Source organism: Oculina patagonica, chromosome 10 (genome assembly GCF_052425735.1).
Source record: "Oculina patagonica isolate OP01 chromosome 10, crgOcupat, whole genome shotgun sequence".
In the NCBI taxonomy this organism is placed as follows: domain Eukaryota; kingdom Metazoa; phylum Cnidaria; class Anthozoa; order Scleractinia; family Oculinidae; genus Oculina; species Oculina patagonica.
In genome coordinates this window covers 13,728,202-13,753,827 of record NC_135767.1, presented here as the reverse complement: position 1 = coordinate 13,753,827, position 25,626 = coordinate 13,728,202, and the positions used below count along the sequence as shown (strand labels likewise).

Below are 25,626 nucleotides of genomic sequence, written 5' to 3'. Positions count from 1 at the left end.
ACGTCACTTTATTTTATTTTTTTCAACAGATTCATGGATGCAACAACAGACTTAAAACAGCTTATTGTTTAAGTTGTGAATAGAATTGCTTCAAGTTTTTTACTTTTTATTTATTTGTTTATTTTAAATTTTTTGCTCGTTGAACTGTAACTTAACTTCTTTTTTTCTGATTTCCTCAGCTGGATATGGTTACGAAACCAAAAGATTCCTAAAATAAAGGCGCTCAAGATCCTATCAATTCCGTCACGAAACATAAATATCCCCTCTGATAAAGCGCAGTTGTAAAGTACTTTTTTCAGTAACTAGATCTACTTAGTGGAGGGGGACAGGGGGGCGGGAGCCCGGGAGAAAAGGGGCGGGAAGCGGGAGGAGAGAGGGCGGGAAGCGGGATTCTTAAGGTGGCGTGAACCGGGAGAACACGAGTGAAATTTCGTAACATTTCATTTTATTTCGCAATAGACATGGAACAAATAGGAAAGAACAGCTACGGAAAGGGTCGGGAGGCGGGAGTAAAATGTACGGGAAACGGGGGTAAAAGGTACGGGAGGCGGGATAGATAATACAAAATCAATATACAAGATAATAATTAATATACAGGACTACAATATAATATAAGATTAGAAACAAAATGGCGAGGGAACCTAATAAAAAACCACGGGTCTTGTAAGCTTAGGCTCCTTCACAAGAAAACAAATGACTAGTTAAGGTACTGAAGTAATGACAAGATTTGATAGAAGACGGAGTTATACCGTCACCGGAAGCCCTGCATTTACAGCACCAGAAGTCGTCGATAGACCCCCACAGTTTCCGGTGTGCGGCTGTGAAACAGGGACGGATGGCCCACAAATCCCTAAGAGCAAGGGTGATAAAAATCCTTGTCGTTCATTACATGCTAATTCTGCAGAGCAAATGAATTCAACTATATGCGACTTCCGCAATACAAGACAGGCAGTTTCAAGAGTTACACTTTATCGGCATTACCCTTGATTGATTCGGTGTGAAAGTGAAAATCATCGTGGCTGGATAGCTGCAACAAGATTTGTAAATAACCAATAAATCATTTTTTTCTCTCTCTTTTATTATACCATAAGTGACTCTGTAGTAATTTCTTAGTATTTTACTATAAATGCACAACAGTGTTTGCTCGTTTTTGCTATCTTAAAATTACAAAAAATGAACTTAAAGTTAAATTTTAAAGGGGATAGGGCACGGTATTTCAGGAAATTTTATTTTTTTCCGTCAATTAAGAGCTGTACACTTCAAATTCGCAAAGCAAGTCATTTATTGGCAAAATCACGGCCAATAACAAACTAGGATAATTTTCGAGCATTGTTAATAACACTTTCATACAAATTGAGATCAACTTCGTTTTTCAAGTTTACCCAAACGCAATCCGGTTCAATCTTCTCGAATTTTGCCCATCTGTGCCCTTTTCTGGCCTTTTTGTGTTTTTTTTTTTTAGTTATTCTACAGATTTAAGCCGTTATTGTGATATTTCAGTTAATTAATCTATGACCAGTTGGTCAGAGCCGAAATTGCCTAAAATTGCGTGACATAGCCCATTTAAATTTCCGTAAAACTGCCTCTTAACGATAAATCAATTAAAAATGATTTAACACTTAATCAGCAAATGCTGATTGTTTCGTTTATTTGTTTATACCATTTGCCATTCAAAATATGCTACTACAAGTATTACATGCTTTTTGCTACACCAATTATCCGTTCTTGTTTAGGTTGAACGTAGTTACTGATAAAACAATATGTGAGTGATCATGATGTCATTGTATAGACCATTATTCATTTAGTTCATAAACTGTAGTGTAGTCGTCCGGGTGAGACTAGTTCTAAAAAATAATTGTTGTTGGTGACTGACGTTTCGACAACCTAAGCGGAAGGCATCTTCAGAGTCAAGTGACATCATCTTGTCAGTTAGATCTGAGTTAGTCCGCTTTATATGTTATATACAGTTAAAAAGTAAACGAAACGTCTCTTTAATAATAAATTATTATTTTGGAGTCATTAAGTAAAATAAAAGAGATAATGCAAAATGAGCAAGAAACAGTGAATAGCTCGATGATGAGGAGGTATTGTTTATGACATAACTATGTTGTCTACATCAATACACAAGTCAAAGTTCATACATGCTAAAATCTAGCAACAGAAATCATTTGCACTGCCTTATAAAGAGATTTTACTTTTATAGATGAAATACGTTTACAGTGAACAGTGCTCAGCGGTGCATTTCGCGACTTGGATTAACTGTTTATTTACTCTGATGATTGAAACTTTCTTAAGAGGTTGTACCTGACACAAAGGGATAGCAAGTTCCCAAAAGGTTTTTCGGTGTAACTTTATAGATTTTAAACGATTCTTATGAACATGTTTGCATTAAACGCGTTTCGGTGAGCACAGTTAGTTAGGCAGCATTGAACTTTGCATTGTATTTGGTTATTGTTTAGTTTGTTAGGCTTGAATAAAAATGTTGCCGTGTGGGTTGGCGACATTTTTCAGTTGATTCTTTAGTGTTGTTCCACAAGGATCATGGGTAGGCCAGTGATTACTTGTGAAGCTGTCGAAATAGTAGTAAGCGCTTCCCCCGTAAGAACTTGAGTAGAACTTCGGTCCGTAGCCTTGGCTAGGAGTAAACCTGTAAGGCGCCAACGTATCATTGCACGTGTCTGTCACTCGTTTGATGATCTGACAGCTGACGCTCCCTTCCTGCCAATCAACCAAACTACCAGTTCCCGTATGGCATATCAACCAGTTGTTTATGTTGCTTTTGATCAGGACCTGTCTACCAAATTGTTTCCACTGCGAGAAATTTAAGGCGTTGTAGTCTGTTTCGTTCAATGGAGGAGTTGTCGAAATGGGAACATCCACGGCAGGGTCTACTGGCCAATTTGGTCTCGGTGTGATTGCGTTGACCTATCTGCGAAGTGAACATAATTAATTTTGTCACAGTAAGCCTTGAATGCGTTGGCTTGGGACCTACCATCAGGATCAATCCAGTAAACACCCGAAGATCGAGCAGAAGATTGGTCGAGGAGGGTCTTGCACGAGGGAACAGCTGATGATTGGGTGGTACCTAAATGTAGAGAGAAGAATGAGATGATTTGTGCTTTTATTTAAAAGTGTACAGATAAACCGCGTTAAATGCACAGAGACCATGATCTTACCGAAAACACTTTCAGGGATCGAAGCGTGAATAGTTCAAACTTATAATAATGTTTGAAAATAAATTGTTTTGGAGGATTCATTCAGGCTGTCAAAGACATATCAAAAATATGCTCGGCTTACCTAGTAATATAGGATTTTCTGCTGAAGCAACCTAGAAAAGAAACAAAACGCTAGTTACTAAAGTAACAAAAATATCTACGAAATGAGCTTTGATCATTTAAATATACACACATGGACCCTGAAATTTCCTCGCAAGCGTATTGTTTGTCCCGTTCCGCCCGAAAAGCGAATCGATGAATTAAAGAGGTTGTGTCACGGCTAAGTTAAGTTTATTTTATTAAGATTTGCCTAATATTTTCTTATTTGTAACGTAATGACTTGCAAAGACATTACTGCTATGGATCTAAATGACAAAACCATAGCTTCCTTGCAACCAAATGTGTCTATCGAGCGTTATAATTTAAAGTTATAAGCAAACAAGGTAAACTTTGAAAACTGTTCAGCCCCACAATATTTCAAAAAGCCATATCGCAATCCGTTTCAATCTTCGTCGCTTTTGGCCATCCGTACCTTATTTTGTATTTGGTGTGTTATTAGAATGTTCCTTCACCGGGAGCCTGTTCGCAGGCAACTGTTTTAAGAGGTTTTTCTTATATTTTACCGAATTTGATGGTCCTTTTCCATGCTTAAATTTAGCTAAAATCCGTGACTCAGTCCCTTTAAGCTGTTGGCCTCCACTTCGTAAGTATTGTTTATTCAGTAAAAACACCAAGGAAAGTAACTGCTGCTATTGGCATCGTTAAATGCTGCCTTTACTGTTGTAGTGGTACGTTTTGCACAAAACTAGCACCAAGGGCGGATTGGCAATTGTCATATAAATACTTTTCTTGTTATTTAGAGAATTTCATGTAAAATCGTACAAAAAAATCGCGTTGTTTTTTAGTTAAAAAATTTTCATTGACAACAACAACAACGACGACATAAACAACTTTCCAGGAAAAAAGAAATTTAGAATTTTGCTGAAAATGTATACCTGCAAAACGTACAACAATAATTTTCGATCAACTCTTTTTTCATTATCTTTTCGTGCCCCTGATAAACACGAAAACAACTACAAAATCGTCTCTTTTCTTCTTTTTTCCGTCACAAACATAGACACATTTACCTTTTCCAAGTAGAAAGAACCTTCTTTTTTTAAAAGCCTGTCGGGATGCATTTGTCGAGTTTCTCTGTATAGCGAACACTCTCCTCCCTTTGAAATGAAAATAGCACTTTTACAAACGTCTTCTCTCGCACACATTTGTGAACAGCGCAGCAAGGAATCGACCTTTCCATTCCAAATATGAACTTCATCGTAGGGAAAAGAGTTTTCTTCGATTTCAAAGAAAACGCCGTACTCCTCTGAATTCGAAATTGTTGTTATGAACAATATTATAAGACCTGTGCTCGGCATCTGCGAAGAAGAAAGGAAAATAACCATTAGAAATGGGAGATCAGAACGAAAGGGAATAAGAATTCATGATACAGTAACATATTTGTTTTCAAAAGAAACATTGTACCATTTTCTTAAATGTGAAAGATGCATTTTCTGGCGATTAAGAATTTAACAGTGGAATTTATGCAATGATTAGGAAATTGCTTTCAAGAGCTCTGCCAGTTTACGCTAATGAAATTTTACCTCCGCAAATAAAGCTACAGTTTGTTTTGCATTAATGTCTTTTACAAAAAAGGTAAATGCACTTCAGATTTTAAGGAAAAATAACAAAAAGACCACGTTGTAAAATAAAATATTTGCAATTGACAGCGGCTCGAAAAAATGCAGCGGGCCTGAAGGGGCAAAATATTTAATGGCTTCTAAAGCTACCAGAAAATCATTTTGAATCAAACCAAATCTGTTTTAGTTTTAGCCTCGATAAAGTCTTTCAGTTGCCAGAGCTCCAGGTAAAATTATTTTTTGACGTAAATTTGAGTGGGTGTTTATTTAGAAAGACAGCCTCTTAATTGCAAAGGAAGTCAGATGGGAAATTACAATTTTAAATATCCCTCACCTTAAGGTTTGTTTAACGTTTCTGTCGACCAATGAGCATATATAAGAAGTCGATGTTGATTCTCCGGAGACTATATATAGACTGTTCTTTCCGTTCAACCAATTTATTCACTGCAACTGGCCGATAATTGTTTTTACCAAAAGTTAAATGCAATTCTGTATTGTAAGAAATAATAACAAGCGATTAGCTTTAATAATAATAACAAAAAGTTATCTTGATCATGGCCATTTTTTATATTTTCACTGGATGGTATAAAACTAAAACTGTTTTATTTGGCTCTTTGACGGTACCTTGAATGGTATACACAATGCCGGAAAACTGTTCCTCCCTCTTGCAACAGGATTATTTAAACTACATATCTTGCATAGAAATTGGCTTACTTTACCGTTGTAAGCATGAGAATACAGAAAAAACATAGAATATTCTTAAACAAAATAGCAGGTGTTATGTTGGTCAACAAAACACAAGAAACGGAAAGTTATGAATATCATCCATTAGTAGCTATTAAGTTTACTTTCAATGATCTGACATCTCATTCTACCTTTTATCTAATTCTACCTTTTATCAAATATGAGCTTCCGCCACTTTGATGTGTATGATTACAAGCAGCTGTTTTTTGGTGTTATGTTTTGTCATCTACTCCACCCCCCAGCAGAATGAAGGGGAATGAGTTAGTGATTGAGAGGATCATAAAGGCCCTCGTAGACTGCTTACCCGTATATTTGCGAAGTTAGCTGCGGCAGTTCTGCTCGCAACCTTTATTAAACTTTTTTTGTTATAGGTACAGTTCATAAACCTGGGTTAAAAGAAAACATTACAGTTTCTTTGTTTATTATAATATAACGATAAAACGTTAGTGCATCAAACTTGTGTTCTTTAAAGAAATCAAACTTGTGTTCAACTCTGTCTGCCATGATCTATGTAGTGTCTTCCGAACAGTTTATATTTAACGGATAAATATGTTGCCATGTGGATTAACCACATCTTTCACATGATTTCTGTGGTTCAATCCACAAGGGTCATGTGTGGGCCAGTTTTGCTTTGTGCAGCCATCGAAGAAATAGTAATTACCATAAGACGTAGCAAACGTTGGACCATAGCCATGACTCAAAATAAGTTTGGAAGGCACAGTCCCGTTACATGTATCTGTCACGTGCTTAGCGATATGACAACTTATGCTTCCGTCCTGCCAATCAACCAAACTTCCACTTCCCGGATGACAAACCAACCAGTTGTTTATGTTACTCTTCATCAAGACCTGTCTGCCAAGTTGTTTCCACTGCAAGAAGTTTACAGCGTTGTAGTCTGTTTCATTCAATGGAGGAGTTGTCGAGATGGGAACATCTACTTCAGGGTACATTGGCCAATATGGTCTTGGTGTGATTGCATTCGAGTTCGCCATGAAATGACCATAATCAGTAAAGGTATAGCTCCACACTAGAGTCCAGCCTCCACCATCAGTGCCCATGTCACAGTAAGCCTTGAACGCGTTGGTCTGGGATCCACCGTCTGGATCAATCCAATATACACCAGAGGGAGGCGACGGAGATTGGCTGCTGAGGACCCGGCACGAGGATATTGCTGATGAGCTGGTTGTGCCTGCATAAAAAAAATATATATATTAAGTATAAAACTCTGCATATCTTTAACAATCTTCACCTTAAGATCGGCTTTTAAAAACCCATTTTACAAACGAAACACGTAAATAATTTAAGAAGGTCGCCTGATGTTGTCATTTGAGCATTCCCACATTGTTTTGGGTCTCACAAGCGAAGTATTTCTGACCGTTAATTAAAGGGAATAGGGTAATTTCGATACTTTTTCGTCAAATAAAGCTATAATATTGGAAAAGACTATCACTTGTTTGGTCACGAGTAAGATATCATAGTTTTTCTACCCGCTGTTGGCGATGTTAGTGTGTGATGATATTAACCTCCAACCCCAGGAATAACTCAAATAAAAAGAATAAAGTTAATTTAAAGTCAGTCTTACCCTGCAGCAATGATTTGATAATTCCAGACGTCGAGGTAACCGGAGAAAGAGACGTCAACTATTGAATAAAAGCTATGTTAACATTGTCATAATTATCCAGGAAATGTAGAATGTAGAAATGTGTTTTGCTTGCCTATACTTGACCACCATACGCCAAACACACCTTTTTCATAACTTAATAATATACATACAAAAATTTCTGCATACTCATTGGCTGAGAGCACGTCAATTAATCCCAAACAGTGCAGAAAGTTGAAATTGAGTGTAGAAAGTTGAAATTAAGTGCAGAAAGTTGAAATTAAATTGATTGACAGGAAAGTCGGAAAGCGCGCCAATACAAAACGGCGGCCGTTGTCGGAGTGTTTGAGAGAGCAAAAATCGAGCAAAAACATAACAATTCATGACATGTTTTACCGATTTAAGGAAAGTTATAAGTATATAAACCAAAGTACTAGGAATTGGACGTTTGTACAGCACAAGAGAGGCTTTACGAAACTACTGAAAGCTACCAATCGTGGATTTCTTACGCGACGGCTTGTAAAGAAGAAAGATTACAAGCGTGAATTGAAGTTGGACATTTCAGCCCAAACCAATACAACTGAATAAGGATAAAAGCACACGATAATACATGACAGAGAGCTTTAAAATTCCCTAGCGGTGCCTGGATTTTACAAAGCCCGACAACTCCGTTATGTTTGAACGAATCGGAAAGGTAAGCTACGTATAAACACGGTTTGTTTGTCATCCACTTCAAGTGGAATTTTTGTATGTGTATTATTAACAAGTAATCACATGATTTTTCTCGTACAATTTGGGACAAATCAGCACTCGTAAATTTTTCAAAGACTACAAATCATACGGGCTTGTGCAATTTGGTTAACCTTTGAAAAATTTACTCGTGCTGATTTATCCCAAATTGCACTCGAAATCATGCGATTACCTATACTAATTTAACGAGTGTTTTGCTAAATACACGAAATTTTGTCAATTTTTTTTGCCTTTTTATCTTTATCTTTTTAAATCTTGTTGTTGTTGAGTTTTTAAAATGGCGTTTGAATTTTGCAGCCGAAGTGCATCAACCTTGAAAAGGAGAGAGTTTTATTTGGGAAATAATCACACACTAAAACAATGGCGAGTTTACAAACCTTTTCCAAATAAAATGAACCTTGTCGCTGTAAAAGCGTTTCCCTGTGACTTGTATCTTTTTCTCCGATAAGCAAGCACGTTCCCTGGCCTATTATGAAACTTGCCCTTCTGCAAACGGCTTGCCTTGCACACATTTGTGAGCAAGAGAATAAGGAGTCAGCAGTTCCACTCCAAATTGCATTTCCATCGACAAGAAAATGATTTTCTTTCATTTCAAAGAAAACGCCTTGTTCTTCTGCTTCCATTAGTGCTGTTAAAACCAGTATGCTAACAACTGCGCTTTGCAACATCTGTGGCATTAATCATTAAGTGATAAAAAATGTTAGGAAACAGAAGAACAATAACTCTTCATATCGTGTATGTGGGCAGGAGAAAAGTCCTGACGGCTTTATGTAAAAGTTAACCTTACCTTTTAATTTTCTTGTAGAGAAGACATGGATGTCGACGAGCGCGAAACCAATTTCAACAATGAAAAAATGGCTACGAATTTATAACACATTTAATCAGTTTTAATTATCGTAAACCATATTAGTGTTTGATTTATTTCCGCGCATTGTGCTATTTTGTGGTTGCAATTAAAAGCGAGTATTTTTAATGATAAGCGATTATCTTTATTACGATCGAGTGTTCATTTTGCAGTTAAGGTTTATTTTCTATTGTTCTCAGTTCTCGAGTGACCTTAAAGAAATCACGACCACATATATTTTTTTTAGTTTAAAGAAGTATTAACGGTTTCATGCAGAGGAAGAAGAAGAAGAAGAAGAAGAAGAAGAAGAAGAAGAAGAAGAAGAAACTTTATCGTGCGGATGTAATATTGAAATTTGTTGTAGAATGGGGTTTTTAATAGAATGCAAGAACTGCTTAAATATCACAGCCTGTTAGGTACACAATAACTTTATCACTATTCCTCCAAAAAGCGTCATTCACTGTTATTATGTTTCCAGAAAGTACAAGGCCTTTTATTGTAGATTGACGTTTGATATTTATTTTGACCATTTTTCTCATTTAGGCTCATTTGTAGTCATCTCTTACAACAAATAGTTAATTAAAGTGGCAATTGCTTTAAGTATTCGTGAACATTGAAAGCATTCATAAGTCTCAGTGTATTGTACAATAGCCTTTTCATTTTGTACAGTAGCTCTTGAAAATGCTTTAAAGCATTTAGAATGTAAGAAATGCTAACGGTGCATTGTTGGGACGGGAACGACAGATCTGGAAATTTAACTCCCAATTTTTGATCGGAACATTTTGAACGTTAGGACGGATATTGTGGCAACAATGAAGTTCTTTAGTAACTGAGTTGCTTTGGCAAGTACGTCATTTACAATTACACGTACAGTGCTTTTAAGGAAACCTTTTTTGATGTCAGGAAACAGAGAAGAGCTCGACGAATATCGTAACTATGAAAATACAATAGATGCAAATATGCGAGGAACAGGAAACAATACAATGAGACTTCCAAGTGCATCTCTCACTTATAAGCTTTATGTCATAGGTTACGGATAGATCTATACTGCCTTATCACACAATCAGCATAACTAACCTCAAAGACACGAAAGAGAAATAATTTTGTACTGCATAGATAGACCCTTACCGATATGTGGTATAGGGGTGAAATTATTATGTATAGCCTAGTAGGTATTCCCTCACTGATGTGTCAATATATAGATAGTTACATACAACGCGGTTATTCCTCTTCCAATACGGTATATACAACGTAATTCAAACACCTTATACGATCTGTTAGGTTGCTGCTGTTGTTGCATTGTTGATGACCTTTTAGTTGTAAAATAATAATCTATTTTTTATGGTTTTGTTGCTGCAAACTGGTATCAGTATCTAAAGTGTTTTACAAAGCGTCCCCCAGTGTTTAGCTATGAAAGAACACGAAAGTTTAATGTGTGTTGTTTGTTGAAGAAACATTTTTCTTTAGTTTTGTCTGGTTTTTCGTTTAACTAACGAACAAAAATGTTTCCATTTGGATTAGATATATTTTCCAAGTGGTTATCTTGGTTGGCTCCGCACGGATCATGGACAGGCCAGTCATCCTCTGTGCAACCGTCAAAATGATACGAAATATCCTTGTCTTCCAAAGTTGATCCACATTGATCTCCAATCGCAAACGTGAACGTACCGAAATGACCGACATCTTAATAGCATGTGTCAGTGACATGTTTAACAATTCGCAGAAGACGAATCCTTCTTGCCAATCAACCAGACTTCCAGATCCAGGAAAGCATGTCAACCAGTTGTTTATGTTGCTTTTGATCAGTATCTCTCTGCCAAGTTGTTGCCACTGCGAGAAGTTCATGGCGTTGGAGTCTGTTTCGTTCAATGGAGGATTTGTCGAGATAGAAACATCTACTGCAGAGCTCGCTGGCCAATTTGGTCTTGGTATTATAGCATTTGAGTTATCAGTGAAATGACCATAATTAGTGAAAGTATAGCTCCACACTAGAGTCCAGCCTCCAAATTTGGTGTCCATGTCACAGTAAGCCTCGAACGCGTTGGTCTGGGATCGACTGTCTGGATCAATCCAATAGACACCTGAGGGTGGCTTAGGATATCGGTAGACCAGGTACTGACACGAGTGAACGATTGACGATTGACGACTGAGGGGTAGCTACAACGGTAAGTATAGAAAGCATTGATGCACGTTATAATTTTTACAATAGCCAGAGGTGTATGGCGCTTATTTTTTTTGAACAAACGTACAAATAAAGTTAACGCACGTACCCTGGGAAATAGGTGTTTCTCCCAATACAACTTGGAATGAAAAAAAAAACAACGTTACGGACCGACCGACTGATTGACTGATTGACTGATTGACAGACTGACTGACCGACCGACCGACCGACCATCTGACTGACTAACTGACTGACTGACTGATTGACTAACTGACTGTTGACTGAGTGACTGATTGATTGATTGATTGATTGATTGATTGATTGATTGATTGACTGACTGACTGACTGACTGATTGACTGACTGAATGACAGACTGACCGACTGACTGACTGACTGACTGATTGACTGATTTACTGACTGATTGATTGACTGACTGACTGACTGACTGACTGACTGACTGACTGACTGACTGACTGACTGACTGACTGACTGACTGACTGACTGACTGACTGACAACATAAGGAGGAAACAAACGAACGTGAGGATGAAAACAGAAATGAAAGTTAGCTCCGAATACTTATACCTACATGTAAAAAAGGGCAAAGACCGCGAAATTTGCTCGGTTGCAATCGTAGCATTTTTCTGTTTTAAAAGCTAACGGCCTGCATTGCGTTCGAAAGTAAATCTGTGGAATTCGGATCTTATGCAAGGGAAATATAATGCACAAAGATTATATATGAAGTCAAACAGTATCACGCAGAAGTGTACATTTTGGTCTTAAAAAAATTGTTTTATTTCCAGTGTTATCAATATCACGTGCCTGAATGGTTCGGAAAATCGCATAAAATTGCCTGTTTAAAGTGAAAAAGTCGCGTGTCATCAACACAGGATCTAAACCATTTGGTTAATCCAGGTGATATGCTTCTGGTTAATCCTAACACTATTCTCATAGATCACAGAGATTAATTAGCTTTCGAGTTAAAAATGCGAAGTTTTCAAAAACAAATAAATGAGTTTGATTAACATGCATGCATTTTAAGGATCAGGTACTTTTTTAATTTCCTTCTTTGTGGTGCCCCTGGCAAAAACAATTAAATCCTTCCTTGTTTGTTACTTTTAACACACCTTTTAAAACACCTTTTCCACGTACAAGAAACCTTGGCGAACACGCTCCATTATTTGGAATAAAGTTTGCACTTTTGCAAACAGCTTTCCTTGCACAAATGTGAGAACAAGTCATCAGGGAGTCGACCCTTCCATTCCAAATGTCATATGCATCTATGAAAAAAGCATTTTCTTCGACTTCAAAGTACACACCATACTCGTCTGTTTTAAACATTGCTGTTAATGACAATATAAAAAGAACTGCACTCAACATCTGAGAAGAAAAAGGGACAAAAATAAAATAAAATGAATTATAGATGGCTGAAGCAGTAAATAAGAGCGAAAAAAGGCAAAAAAAAAAAACTTACCATTTTGTTAGTTGTAAAGAGATGTGTTTATACGTTTGGCGATATCAAAACTCAACTGATGCGTACCCAAATAATATAAGGAAAAGGCTTTCATGAACTCTCAATTAACGCTAATGAAATTCAGTTCCCTCCGGAATAAACCAGTTTTACTCGATTTCATCGAATTTCACAAGGCAGGTCATTATCCAGTTTACGATTTTTTACTGCATTTCCGTATTTCAAGGAGAAATATAACAACGGAATAGTCTCAATGAAATAATTTTCTCCATAATAGCTTTTTTCCCATTACGTCCTTTCGTTTTTAGCAGTTAAGTTACCTTCAATGGAATAATTCATGTTAAAAAAGCGGTTCTGGTCTTTACAAAGAGCGTATTTTTTTTAAAAAAAAGTCAAGATATTTTCGCATTATGAATATTGAATTACAGAAATTGAACATTGTTATGAATAGCAATAAGCAAAAAAAAGAATGCGTCGACAAAATGGCAGCGGTTATATAAGTCAACAAAACACAAGAAACGGTAAATGGGTAAATTGTAAATGGGATCCATCAGTGTCCATTAAGTGTGCTTGCAAAGATCTGACATTTGACTTTTAAGTCAAATGTCAGAAAGTTATTAAAATAACTTTAAAATGCAATCTTTCAATGTCCACTCGTCATTAAGGATTTCATTCCGTGCTTAAAATATCATTCTGTGATTAATTAACATATCGCTTTTAAATCATCTCCTTTTGATAAGTCTCGCAGAGTTATGTTTGGTCGGTACCTTTTTGCAAATATTGGCCGAGGAAAAATTACGATAAGAGTAATGAATATAGCAATCTTCGACAAATTGCCCCCCTCTGAAAGGTCAACAACAACATTGTTAATTCAGTTTGTTTAAAATAACAGATTCAAACAATGAGCATTAGGAAAAAACTTGGCCCTGGCTTGAAGACAGAATACGTTTGTTACTCTGCATATAGATCATCTTTACTTTTCCAATTGTTTTTATAACTTCCCAATCAGCTGCATTGAATTTATAATATTATAATATAACTCAATAATATATTTTTTACTCTTTGGTTTTCGTAGTTTTCTTGTTATTAATTAGGTAGACACTGAGCTCATTGTGAAAATGTATGGAAAGTATTAATTGATTTATTAATTTTCAACTCAATATGTAAGTGGGTTAAATTGATTTGAGCTCGTGATTTTGTTTCTATTTCAAATGAGCTGTAACGAAACTTCTCCTTCCTTTAGCTTCCAGTACGAAACTGAAATATTTCATATCTTAAGCGGAAAGAGAACTTATTGCTTCCGTCAGGAAATTCATTCTCCTAATTATCAAAGCGAAGTTGTTGTTCACGGCTATGTTAAGCCTGGTTTTCACTAGCGACGCAAGCACAAGCGCAAGAACAAGCGCGATCACGCAAAAAGGACAAATTGATCCTTGAGCTTGTGCTTGCCGCAAAATGCAATGCGCTTATGCTTTTGCTTGAGTCGAAGCCTTTTTCACGGTGCAATAAGAGCTGTTATCCTTGCGCTTGTGCTTGCGTCGCTAGTGAAAAACAGGCCTTACGAATGGCACAGTTTGAAAAAATTTAGCGTACATTTTGAAGTTTGTCCCGTGCAACTCGTCCATCCTGTATTTATAATATTCCTCAATTTTCGTTCCATTTGTTTTTTTGTTACCTCTTACGAATTTGTTTTTTAATTACTCGATATACCGTGTCATGGCTTTCTGAATCATGACAAGATCTCTCGATTAAGCACTTATCTCAGTCACCATGAATATTCTGTTGTTTCCTTCCCCCTTCTCCCCACTCTACCTCCCCGGCTTAAGGTACTAAGTCGTTGTTTCGTTGCTTTGCCAATTTATTATTTTCCGTTTCCATTTGACAGGTGTTCATTATTCGTAAATTGAAATGTGATATCATTAATTATCATTCCACCATTGCGCCATTTTACCATATTAGGGCAAAAGAACGCGCAAAATATGCCACATTATTACACAGTAGAACAGGGCAAAAATATGGGTGGATAAACTTACGGAATACTGGCCCAAACAAAGTGTACAAATTAGTGGAATAATAAATCCCTTATTCGATGGTTTAACATATAATACGAGCGGACATTTTGCTACGCAACTCGCAAAATATCCGCGCGTATTATATGTTAAACCATCGAATAAGGTGTATAAATTTTGTTAAGAGCTGAGGCCATTATGTGACTTTAATATTCGTTTACATTACGTTAGTTTTATTTTATTTTTTTCATCAGATTCATGGATGCAACAACAATAGACTTAAAAGAGCTATCTGTTTTCTTTTGTTTGTTTGTTTGTCTGGTTTTTTTTTTTTTTTTTTTTTTTTGCTCGTTGAACTGTGACTAAACTTATTTTTCTGATTTCGTCTGCTGGAGATGCTTACGAAACCAAAAGATTCCTAAAATCAAGTCGATCAAGATCCTATTAATTCCGTCACGAAACATAAATATCCTCATTGATAAAGCGCAGTTGTTACGTACGTTTTTTTCAGTAACTAGATCTACTCAGGCGGTTCACATCCGACTTGACATGAATACCTTACTTTCAAATGCAGCAGTTCTGTTCAGAAACTCCAAGCGATCCTTGTTGTATGGATCTATGGCTGCCTTGACAATAGGCCTAGAAGAGTTGATCGAGAGTGTCGTCTTCCAGTGCCCATGTGAAGGACACTTTGCTTATGGATTGGCGTTCCTATGGGCACCGGCTTTTTTTCTGTTTCTCGCCGGAATCCTGATAGACGAAGATTTGTGGAAGGTCGCAAAACCGCCAGCCCGTCGCTATCTCAAAGCTTTTCTAGCTACACCATATATTTTCATAAACGCAGGTATCGCACCGGCTGCATGGCTGGTGTTATCATTTCTACAACAAAAGTACTACACGTGCGCGTATTTCGGTCCCTCTCTTGACAGTGATGTCATTGTATCCAATACAACCGATAAATGTCATGTTAACCTCGGCTTCCGCTCGAGGGAGCTTGAGGAAAACTACAAAGCCCGCAGTCAGATAGCTGGCTGGTCTCTGTTGACGATAGCGGTGTGCATTCTGTTCACCTCAGTCTGCATTCGTCGATGTGTTCAAAACAAAAAGGAACTTAAAATGCCGAGTTTGGAGTACTACCGCTATAAAGAAGCAGAAGAAGCATTGAAGCAGTTTCACGCTACAGCAAAAGAGATCGCTAAACAAAACGCTAAAGAGAAGGTGGAGATGTTGTTCCAGAACGCAGAGAAGAAAGCCTCTGATGCTCGCATTAAAGCAGTGTCCCATGACGTTAATTCTAAATATGGAATGTTCTTCGTTATACCGTCACCAGGGAGCCCTGCATTTACAGCACCGGAAGTCGTCGATAGACCTCCACAGTTTCCGGTGTGCGGCTGTGAAACAGTGACGACGGATGGCCCACAAATCCCTAAGAGCAAGGGCGATAAAAAGCCTTGTTGTTCATTAGGTGCTAATTCTGCAGAGCACATGAATTCAGCTATTTGCGACTTCCGCAATCTAAGACCGGCAGTTTCGAGGGTTAGACTTTATCGGCAAATACCCTTGACTAATTCAGTTTGAAAGTGAAAATCATCGTGGCTGGATAGCTGCAACAAGATTTGTAAATAATCAATAAATCATTTTTTTTTTCTCTCTCTCTCTCTCTTAATATACCATAAGTGACTCTGTAGTAATTTCTTAGTATTTTACTATAAATGCACAACAGTGTTGACTCGTTTTTGCTATTTAAAATTTACTAAAAAGGAACTTAAAGCTAGGTTTAATTAAAAAACTTCACTGTTTAAAGGCGCTACGGCAAGGTATTTCAGAAAATCTATTTGTTTTCGTTAATTAAGAGCTGTAAACTTCAAATTCGCAAATCCCCCATAAAACAAGGATTTGAATTATTGTACAGTTTTAAGCCGTTATTTTGGTATTTCAGTTAATTCTATGACCAGTTGGTCATTGCCGAAATAACCTAAGATTGCGTGACATAGCCCCTTTAAATTTCCATAAAACCTCTAAACGGTAAATCAATTAAAAATGATTTAACATTCAATAAACAACCAGAGATGAATGCCTAATGACTTTAAGTGAGTAGCGAATGCTGATTGTACCTTAATACTACGAAATAATTTTTTTCGTTTATATGTTTATATCATTTGCAATTTAAAATATGCTATTACAAAATATATATTGCTTCTTTCTTAGACAATTGATCGCCGAGCCTCGAAATTTAAGAGAGAACTAAATGCGTATTACATGTTCTTTGCTACACCACTTAACCGTTCTTGTTTAGGTTGAACGTAGTTACTGATAAAACACTCTGTGATTGATCATGATGTCATTGTATAGACCATTATTAATTTAGTTCATAAATTATAGTGTAATGGTCCGGGTGAGACTAGTTCTAAATAGAATTGTTGTTGGTGACTGACGTTTCGACAACCTGAGCGGAAGTCATCTTCAGAGTCAAGTGACATCATCTTGACTCTGAAGATGACTTCCGCTCAGGTTGTCGAAACGTCAGTCACCAAAAACAGTTGTTGTCAGAACTACTTTCCCCCGGACGATAACACCATACGAATTGAACTTCTGATACTCCTGGGCTCAAACCATTTACTATAATTATTATCCATTTAGTCGATTGGTTGTCGATAGGAATTTTAAATTAAGGCCTAGAGAGCGTATATCAATGTACTAGTTAAAGGATAGGATAAAGAACTTATATACAACGATAAGAGCAATACTGTGTTATATATACCTTATATTACCTTTACAATATTTATAAAATGACTCGAAGACGGCTAGAGGACCACTAACAGCAAATCAGAATGTTTTACTTCCGGTCCAATATATCGGACCGGGTTAGTTTTTTACAGCTTTAGCCTCCTCACAGTGTTATTCATATTCCACTTCAGGTATTCAGGAAATGTCCCTGGCAACTCTCCCCCTTTCCCATGATAATGTTCGACCATGAAGGTCTAAATGGGAAGTGCCTTCGATAACGCTAAACACTTAATTTTTGGCTCGGTAACACGGTACAGTTAAATTTTAGGCATTTTAACACTAACAGTAAAAAAAACTCACTGGAACAGTAAATTTAATCCAGAAAGAAACAAAAAACTGCTCCAAGAAGGCCTATTTTATTTTGTTTAGTATATCAAGAAGTTTTCGACTATTTTCTGACGATTCTCGATCATTTCGGAAGATTTCCGAAGACTACCGAAGATTCCCGGAGACTACAGAAGATTTCCGAAGATGTCCGGCGACTACCAAAGATTTCCGAAGACTGCCGAAGATGGGATTTAAACTCACTTTATATCATACAGTACTCTATGAAAGTTAACTCCAAAAGTAGTTCAACCGTTGATGTTATTATTCTGTATAGTCTTAACCATAGCTTGGACTCTCTGAGAATAGGGCTTTCCACAAGTCGCTCGGCAACTTTTTGGCAACTTTTCATATTTCGAGCAACGTTTTCCTCTTCGAGCAACTTTTTTTCTCTTGCACTTGTGGCATTTTGAGCACTTTCCAGACCGAATATCTCCGAAGATTATCCGAGTGTTGTTCAAAGGCCATACGAACGTTTCCGAAGATATACAAAGTTTGCCGAAAATTTTGGAGGAACATCTGAAGACGTTTCAACTTTCGGCTCATTCTGCATTAAAACATTACAAAACTCGTCAGGAAACATGACGCCATCGACATCTTCACGAATTTTCTCAGTTAAAGAAAGCCTTGTTATTTAACAAGTTTTCCCCTTGATATGTTATTTAGATACTTCTTTTGCCGTAAAACTGCAGAAAATTGCTTAGAAATTAGAGAAATTTTATTACTTAGAGAAATTTTTTTGATTAGAAGCAGCGTTTGGATTTTTTGGAGTAACTTTCGAGCAACTTTTATTATCAGAAGCAACTTTTTTGAATTTTTGCAGTAATTTTTGAGCAACTTTTTTGAGAAATTACGGGCAACTTTTTGAGAAATTGCGAGTAACTTGTAGAAAGCCCTATCTGAGAATCGTAAACTTGCCAAAAATCTTGTTAAGCACGGTAAATTTGTTTTGTTTTGTTTTTTGTGGTTATGAAAATATTTTAATTCCAGTATTATTAAACGTTGTTCCTTCTGTAAACTTGTCATAACAGAAGCACTGAATTTTGACAACTTTTTATTTAGGTGAAAAAGTATCATTTAAATAGAAAGAGTGTGATTTATAATAGTTGTAGCTAATTTGGTTAAATCCATCTGCCTAGATTAAATACTGATAACAAACCTTTTCCAGATAAAGAGACCCCTGTCGTAGTAAAAGCTTTTTTGCATGCTGTGTTTGTCTTTCTTTGAGCAGGGAACAAGCTCCGTGGCTCTGTATATAATTTGCACTTCTGCAATCGGCTCGCCTTGCACAAGTTCGTGAACAGGACATTAGCGAATCAACATTTTCAACCCAAATGGGATTTTCATCGAGGAGAAAATAGTTTTCTTCGATTTTGAAGAAAACGCCATGTTCTTCCGCTTTCATTGTTGCCGTTAAGGACAATATGATGATAATTGTGCCTTGCAACATCTGTGAAAGGATAACATTGAAAATCTCGTGATTGTTAGCAGCATGAAAGCTAACATAAAAATAATCTATCTCGAGCTACAGAATTAAGGCTCTAGTGCAAACAGAAAGGGCTTGACGTTTTCAACTTTAGGCTGAAAATAATTAAGAAATTATACTAACCTTTTTTCATGTGAAACGAAAATACAGTGCTGTGTTTATTACCAAATTTAATGAGATTTTAATTTTGCCCGAAACTTTTATTGATTGTATGACATATGTACTTTGTCTTAGACATATCACTATTATTTACGATACCCTCTTACCATAAATCAACTCAATGTGAGCATAATGACAACCGAGTATTCTTTAATGCAAAACAAATGCGTTTTTAATTATGATATTTATTTTGCCGGTCTTTCATTTGTAATTTATTTTCACTTCAAGTTTTGGATTCGGTCTAGAATGGCAGGATACTCTCGTAAAACTGTTTTCGACTTTCAATAGCAGGAATATTTTTTCTCACGAAAAAAAAAAACAGACTCCTACAAGAATCGAGGCGGCGAGAAGTGGAGTTAGATTTTTGCATTTGACCGCTGTGAAGAGCTCCCTTTATATGGCCTGTTGAAGCTTTTAGTAATCTTCAGTCAAGGACATGTCTAATTATCGATGAAAACAGCAGACTTCAATTGCGATAATACTTAAGCACACGAACGTAAAGTTGGCCCACCATAAAGGAAAAAAGAAAGAAAGAAAGAAAGAACTACGTCAGACTTTTGTTTCTAATAAAAAATAATAATAAAAGTCTTTAATTTCACCTTGTAACATCCCATTTTTTACATATTTAATAGCATTTTAATCGAGTTGAATGTATGTAAAAGAAAATCTCAGCGACTGGAACCACAGAGCAGGAACTGCTGTCAAATAAGTCCCCTCTGCGCCCCGAGAGTTTAGTGAGGACGGCTTCTTTTGTTTCAGGGGGGGGGGGGGGGACTTCCTTTGTTACAGGACTCGAAAAGTGGTCATAGCGGTGCCGGGCAACAGAGACTGCGCAGTAGCTATCGAATGGTCGCTAAGGGCGTAGTGAATAGCTTGACAAATTTAAGTTCATTGTTTAGTTTGCATGTTTTGGTTTTGTCCGTGCACAAAACACAATAGATTGCTCCTTTGAAGTTTGCCCGACATCAAAACAACAAACAGTGATAACGGTGACCAGTCTGGCAAAAGTAAGGTTTGTGAATTATACTAACTAAAAATAACTCCAATGATTCAAAAATTATTTCCCATTTTTTGGTTGTTAAATTTCAACCGTGACAATTTTTTTTCTTGTTATTTCACGCCGCCAAAACATTCTCAGTGACGTAAAACATCAGGTGAGAAATCTAGCTGAAAATGCCAAAAACATCTCAGCGGCGTAAAACATCAAACGCAAACACCGCCACTATTCGCATTTCACACGCACCCAGTCATTGATATTTAAATCTCTCTGAGGAAACAAAACTTTGGTTTGACGTCTTTATTAGCAACAGCTTGATTGTCATAGACTTGCACCGTTTCCAGGCACTGCTATGTCTTCAAAGAAAAGTGCCGACTTGTGGCGGAAAGTGCCCGCGCTGACTTTGAACGCGAATAACTTTTTCAATATTTAACCAAACGCTGCCAAACTTTCCGACTCTATCGAAAATTTATCTGGCAATAATTTGGTAGGAGAGGTTGCCGTGTCAGGAACTTGACGTCACCATGGCAACGACATTTTGACAGCCCTTTTTTTCCAAATTTAAAATGTTCGTGTTTCTATAAATGAAAAATAACTTCACCTTTTTACGGATTTTAAGCACACATTTATCGATTTTGAGTACTTTCCAGTAATTCTGGGCGGTTTTCTGACGTTTTGTTAAAATTTCGAAATCCAAGATGGCGGATCCAAGATGGCGGCTGTTTTGGCATTATGATGTCATTGTCACGTGATATGACAATGACATTATCACAGCATGAAAACAAGAATTTACGTATTTTTACCGCTTGCGTAAATATTCGTAAATATATGGCCTTTTCTTTACGGACAAGTTCGCGTTCCGTAAAGATGCGTAAACGGCAGAGAACGCGTTAAGACTGCGTAAAGGATATTACATGTTCGTAAAGAATGAAGATCTAGATGGTTATAATTCAAGCTAATTCACTACTTTCTATGAAAAGAAATACCGAAATAAGTGAAAATCATCCGTTTTAAGTAGAATTAGAGTTATTTTGATCAGCTTCACTGTTAACACTTTACGCGTCTTTAACATTCTTTACGATTCTTTACGTTCCGTTCTTTACGGACCTTTAACTTTCTTTACGCACTGAAAATAGTTCTTACGCGCCTTGGATATAATTCACCACTTTCTTATAAGAGAAATGCTAAAAGAAGTGATAAATCATCGATCAGAGTAGAATTAAAACTATTCTGATCAGTTTCGTTGTTAAAACTTTACGCATCTTTAACACTGTTTACGTTTCTTTACGCACCGTTCTTTACGGACCTTTAACTTTCTTTACGCAGAGTCAATCTTTACGCGCCTTTTTTTTTCTTTAAGAACCTTACTATTTCTTTAAGGCTATTCGATTTTCTGTACGCACAGTTAGCTTTTCCAACTTTAAGATTAGACTGTCAAGGTTTCTTCCACTGGCCTAGCCTCCGGACGCGGTGTATCCTAAAAACCGATCCACCTCCCGGAATCTAAATTTTTTCGCTTGTTTGCAAGTGAAAACACATCTTATCTTTTAAATAAAACAATGCTTCGTTCAATTTATAGACACTATTACAAAAATCGATCTAATTGTTAACGTGAAGCTCGAACACATTCTCGGTTTGCGAGCTGCCGAGCGATTTTCAGTCTGTCCCTCAGAGGTGGACTGGGCTCTGTTATACGTCGCTATTAACGGTCAGCGGGTTTACGTGTGTGGCGTCCATTTTGAAAGTGACAATGATTCACAACTTGTTCAACGGTCCACTTCGAAGTCTTCTCTCTTGTCGTTGTTGAGCTTAGTTTATCGAAACCTTGTCCTAACATACAATACAAGCCTTCGGACAAGAAAAAGGTTGTGATGGAATGTGTGGTGGACGCGTACATCGTTCTATTCCTCAGGTAATTCCATGACTTCGAGTCGACAAGAATTGCTCGCGCGAAACAGCGAGGAACAAATTATTCAACACAAAGTATGTTTAGGTGAGTAGGCATTCTCTTTTTACGTCTTAAGCTATGTATAGTTTCTTACCTTTTCTTTCTATTTCTTTACACGTTAGAGCTGAGCAATAATTTTTACTTATCATGTTCGAATCACCAGAAGTTCATGACAAACAAATTATTGCAAACATTCACTCATAAATGTAATTCACCCATTTACACATTAATCAAACTGAATTCTTTTGAAATCTTGCTTGATCATCAAACACCCGGCATAGTCAATTGATAAACAGATAGTTGACAACAATCAATGAAAATCAATGTTCAAAGAAACAAAATTATTGTGATTTCAATTGCTTTTGATTGCTAAAAGAAAATAATAAGGAAGGGATACAGATAAAAGCTGGGAGCTGGGTAGATAAGAATACATTGTTTGTTTGTTGCATGAAACTTAAGGTTTCCACACATGGGGACATGTCGTAGGGATACATCGCAGCAACATGAAGAAATGACAAAATAATGTGTTGTTTACACTGAGGGGAAGTGGAGCGGGACATGTAGCAACAACAAATATGTAATCGCTGATTACATATTTGGCTTGTGCAACACGATCTTTGAAGCTGTTTTGTCCCTGTGACATGTTGAACGGAATTAAACTCATTGAACTTTGTGCAACATGTCGCAAGGACAAACTGTTGCAGAAATTCCTGTTGCACAACCATGCCAAAAATAATCAGCACACACAAGGGGATGTGTCACTACCACATGTCCCTGAGTATGTCCCCACTACAGGTATTTGTGTGTGTACACATTTTGATTTAATTTTTTCTGCTCCATGTCCTCACTACATGTCCCTCAGTGTGAACAACACATGAGTTTGTCACTGCTACATGTACATGTACTCGTTATTGCAACATGTCCCTGCATCTTGTCCTTGTGGAGACCTTTACCTTGAAAAGAATGAGTCAGTCAGAAAATTGTATGCATAATTAATGTCTGGGGTTGTGCAGAACATTTTTGCCCTTTTTGAGGTTAGACAAATTTACATGTACACACACAAAAAATATTGATCTAAGTAATGAAACAAGAAAAGGTTGAGTAAGAAATCAAAAAGTTCAGTGAGATCGAGAGTCATAAATTGACCGATTTGTGAATAATAAAAAATTCACCTCAATTCTGACTCTTACTCTCCCAGAGTGCATTGTTTTTGCAATATGGAAATTGCCGTTTTTTTATTTCACACTTATTACACATGTGTTTTCATAATTTTGATGGCACTGAAAGTGGCAGAGGCTGGCTAGGGTCCTTTAATAAAAAAGCATACCACTCTGATTACAATACAAACGTTAGCCAAAGTTTTTCAAATTGTTTCCATGCGCCTTTAAAAATATTACTATTTATAGCCGAAGTTTGATTTCTATCCCCAAATTAAGGTTACATCTTCCGTTAAATGTTAAAAGACAATGTTTTCATGGGTAAAGTTGCCTACCACTAATTTCAGAACAGTTTAGACCAAAAATCTGCAAAACCCCCATGACATAGTCCCTTAAATGAATGGGGAAAGTTCTTATAATATAGCAATAGAGTTGTTAAAAATTGTCTCACATACATCTAATCTGACACTGTGACTGAATTGTTATTTTTATTCCATTTTATTGATAGAAATTGGAAAGGCATCACTCTGCATATGTTACAACATGTACATAATTGAAAGACATGATGGCACCAAAAGAAAGACACTGCAGCTATAGTTGCTATTGTGAGACTACTGTATCTTCATGGACTGCATGAGTGGGAGGTCTCACTATCACATCTCATGGTTTTGTCATTGCCCTTGCATGGCATTAGAATGTTTCCGTGGGTGTGCTGAAGTTAAACTTTTGCTTTTTGTAAGACTGGCCCTCTCCCATGGTAGGTGTCTCTCCCATAATGAAGACCACTCGTCATAGAGAGTAAAGTTTCTATGAGTCGTGAGTTAAGGTGAATTTTACACAAAGTGGGTTATTGTCTATTTTAACAATAGAGTGTTTCTGTTGAGGAACTATCGGCTGATATTTGCCCCGCAGAAATTTGATGTTCTTAAAACAAATATTAGCCCGAGAAGGGAAGCTTTGAGGGCAAATATGCTAGTTTTAAGAACATCAAATTTCCAAGGGGCAACTATCAGACCAACAGTTCCGAGACAGAAACACTCTATTGTCTTTATTGTTCACCACTTAATTTTCTTCCGAGCGCACATACAAAAACAAGCATCGTGAATTATTTTTACTTTTGAGGATAAAAAACTCAATTGAAAGCCGAAATTTAACAAACGAAACAAAACCAGACGGGAAACCCACTAAATGCAGTGAATTTGGTTGGGTTTTTTTGTCTGCAGGCAGCTTGTTTACAAAAAACAGTCATGGGCGGGCACTATCGATCCGGGCATTTTTCACGGGAGGGCACTATGGGCTGATAGTGCCCTCCGGCGGAAGGGCACTATCGCGTCACGTGTTCAATTTAAACCAATCAGAATCGGAGAAAATTTAGTGGTGAACTATAATAAACCATAGTTTCCCTTTATTTAAGTTAGCTTAGAAGCACTGTACATTTACTTTGCTTATGGTTATTTCATCGACCCCAGTTTGGCTGCGGCTAGTTGCAGTTAGTAGTTTGCTTGTACATGTAGATAGTTCTGCTCTGGTTTACTTGCTGTTAGTTTTACTTGGGTCTGCTTGCAGCTAGTTCCACTCTAGTTTGCTTACAGTTAGCTTTCATTTGTTAGTAAGGGCAACACTATTTTCAAATTTAACATTCGACTCATAATCATTGACTCATTTGACTCACAGAATTTTTACTCTCCATGAGTGATCTTCATTATGGATAAGACAGACTAAAAAATTATGTGACATGTTACCATGCAGCTACCATGGGAGAGGGCCAGTCTTACAAAAGCAAAAGCTTAACTTTAGCACCCCCATGGGAACACTCTAATGCCATATGCAAGGGCAATGACAAAACCATGAAATGTTGATGGTGAGTCAGAGGCCTGCAACTGCTGGCCCACTTTGGGCCTGTAAGGAACATCACAACAGAGTAGACACTAATGTGGACAGGATTAGGAATTTCACCAAAAAAATATTGTTTGTGCTTTTAACTTAGTTTCTCTTAAGCACGCAATGCTGAAAATTCAGTGAAATTAATTACCTGTACAAAGCTTTAAATAAGTGGACACATCTGTAAGGAAATGTATTATTGCCAAAGGAAATGTATAATTACTAATAAGATATATTTTACAGTACTGTAACAATAATTATTTTCTGTCACATACATGTAGGCACTTAAGCGAAACAACCTTGAACAGTGGAAACAAAGAATGCAAACTTAGCTGGACAGTCAAGTTTTAAAAAACCTGTTATTGTTTCCAAGTATTTTAGTATAAATTCACTGTTATTTATGATCAGTGGTAAGTTAA

The 25,626-nt window shown here is 36.9% G+C and overlaps 2 protein-coding genes, 1 long non-coding RNA gene and 2 pseudogenes across 5 annotated transcripts in view; 2 read left to right on the top strand and 3 right to left on the bottom strand.

Moving 5' to 3' along the window:
• Positions 1–1,628: 1,628 nt before the first annotated feature.
• LOC144628041 (uncharacterized) lies at positions 1,629–4,765 on the bottom strand (annotated as a pseudogene). Its single transcript, XR_013566194.1, has 4 exons — positions 4,737–4,765; positions 4,343–4,630; positions 3,298–3,328; positions 1,629–3,085 (listed from the first exon to the last, which is right to left on the bottom strand). The product of XR_013566194.1 is annotated as an uncharacterized LOC144628041 (transcript).
• Positions 4,766–5,802: 1,037 nt separating this feature from the next.
• On the bottom strand, positions 5,803–8,662 carry LOC144667270 (uncharacterized). The gene is made up of 3 exons (XM_078528668.1): positions 8,363–8,662; positions 7,218–7,275; positions 5,803–6,824 (listed from the first exon to the last, which is right to left on the bottom strand). Exons 1-3 carry the CDS (start codon positions 8,660–8,662, stop codon positions 6,172–6,174), a joined length of 1,011 nt encoding a protein of 336 aa, XP_078384794.1. The 3' UTR covers positions 5,803–6,171.
• Positions 8,663–9,104: 442 nt separating this feature from the next.
• LOC144667269 (uncharacterized) lies at positions 9,105–12,798 on the bottom strand (annotated as a pseudogene). Its single transcript, XR_013573299.1, has 3 exons — positions 12,780–12,798; positions 12,112–12,331; positions 9,105–10,975 (listed from the first exon to the last, which is right to left on the bottom strand). The product of XR_013573299.1 is annotated as an uncharacterized LOC144667269 (transcript).
• Positions 12,799–14,821: 2,023 nt separating this feature from the next.
• LOC144667404 (calcium homeostasis modulator protein 5-like) lies at positions 14,822–16,086 on the top strand. Its single transcript, XM_078528800.1, has one exon. The coding sequence runs from the start codon at positions 15,018–15,020 to the stop codon at positions 16,044–16,046; it is 1,029 nt and encodes a 342-aa protein (XP_078384926.1). The 5' UTR covers positions 14,822–15,017; the 3' UTR covers positions 16,047–16,086.
• Positions 16,087–21,955: 5,869 nt separating this feature from the next.
• The window catches only part of LOC144627975 (uncharacterized), a 3,806-nt gene continuing 135 nt past the window's right edge, over positions 21,956–25,626 (top strand). The window contains exons 1-2 of the long non-coding RNA XR_013566186.1: positions 21,956–22,214; positions 23,835–25,626. The exon at positions 23,835–25,626 is cut by the window's right edge and continues 135 nt beyond it. This is a non-coding gene — a long non-coding RNA (uncharacterized LOC144627975). The remainder of the gene's footprint in view (positions 22,215–23,834) is intronic.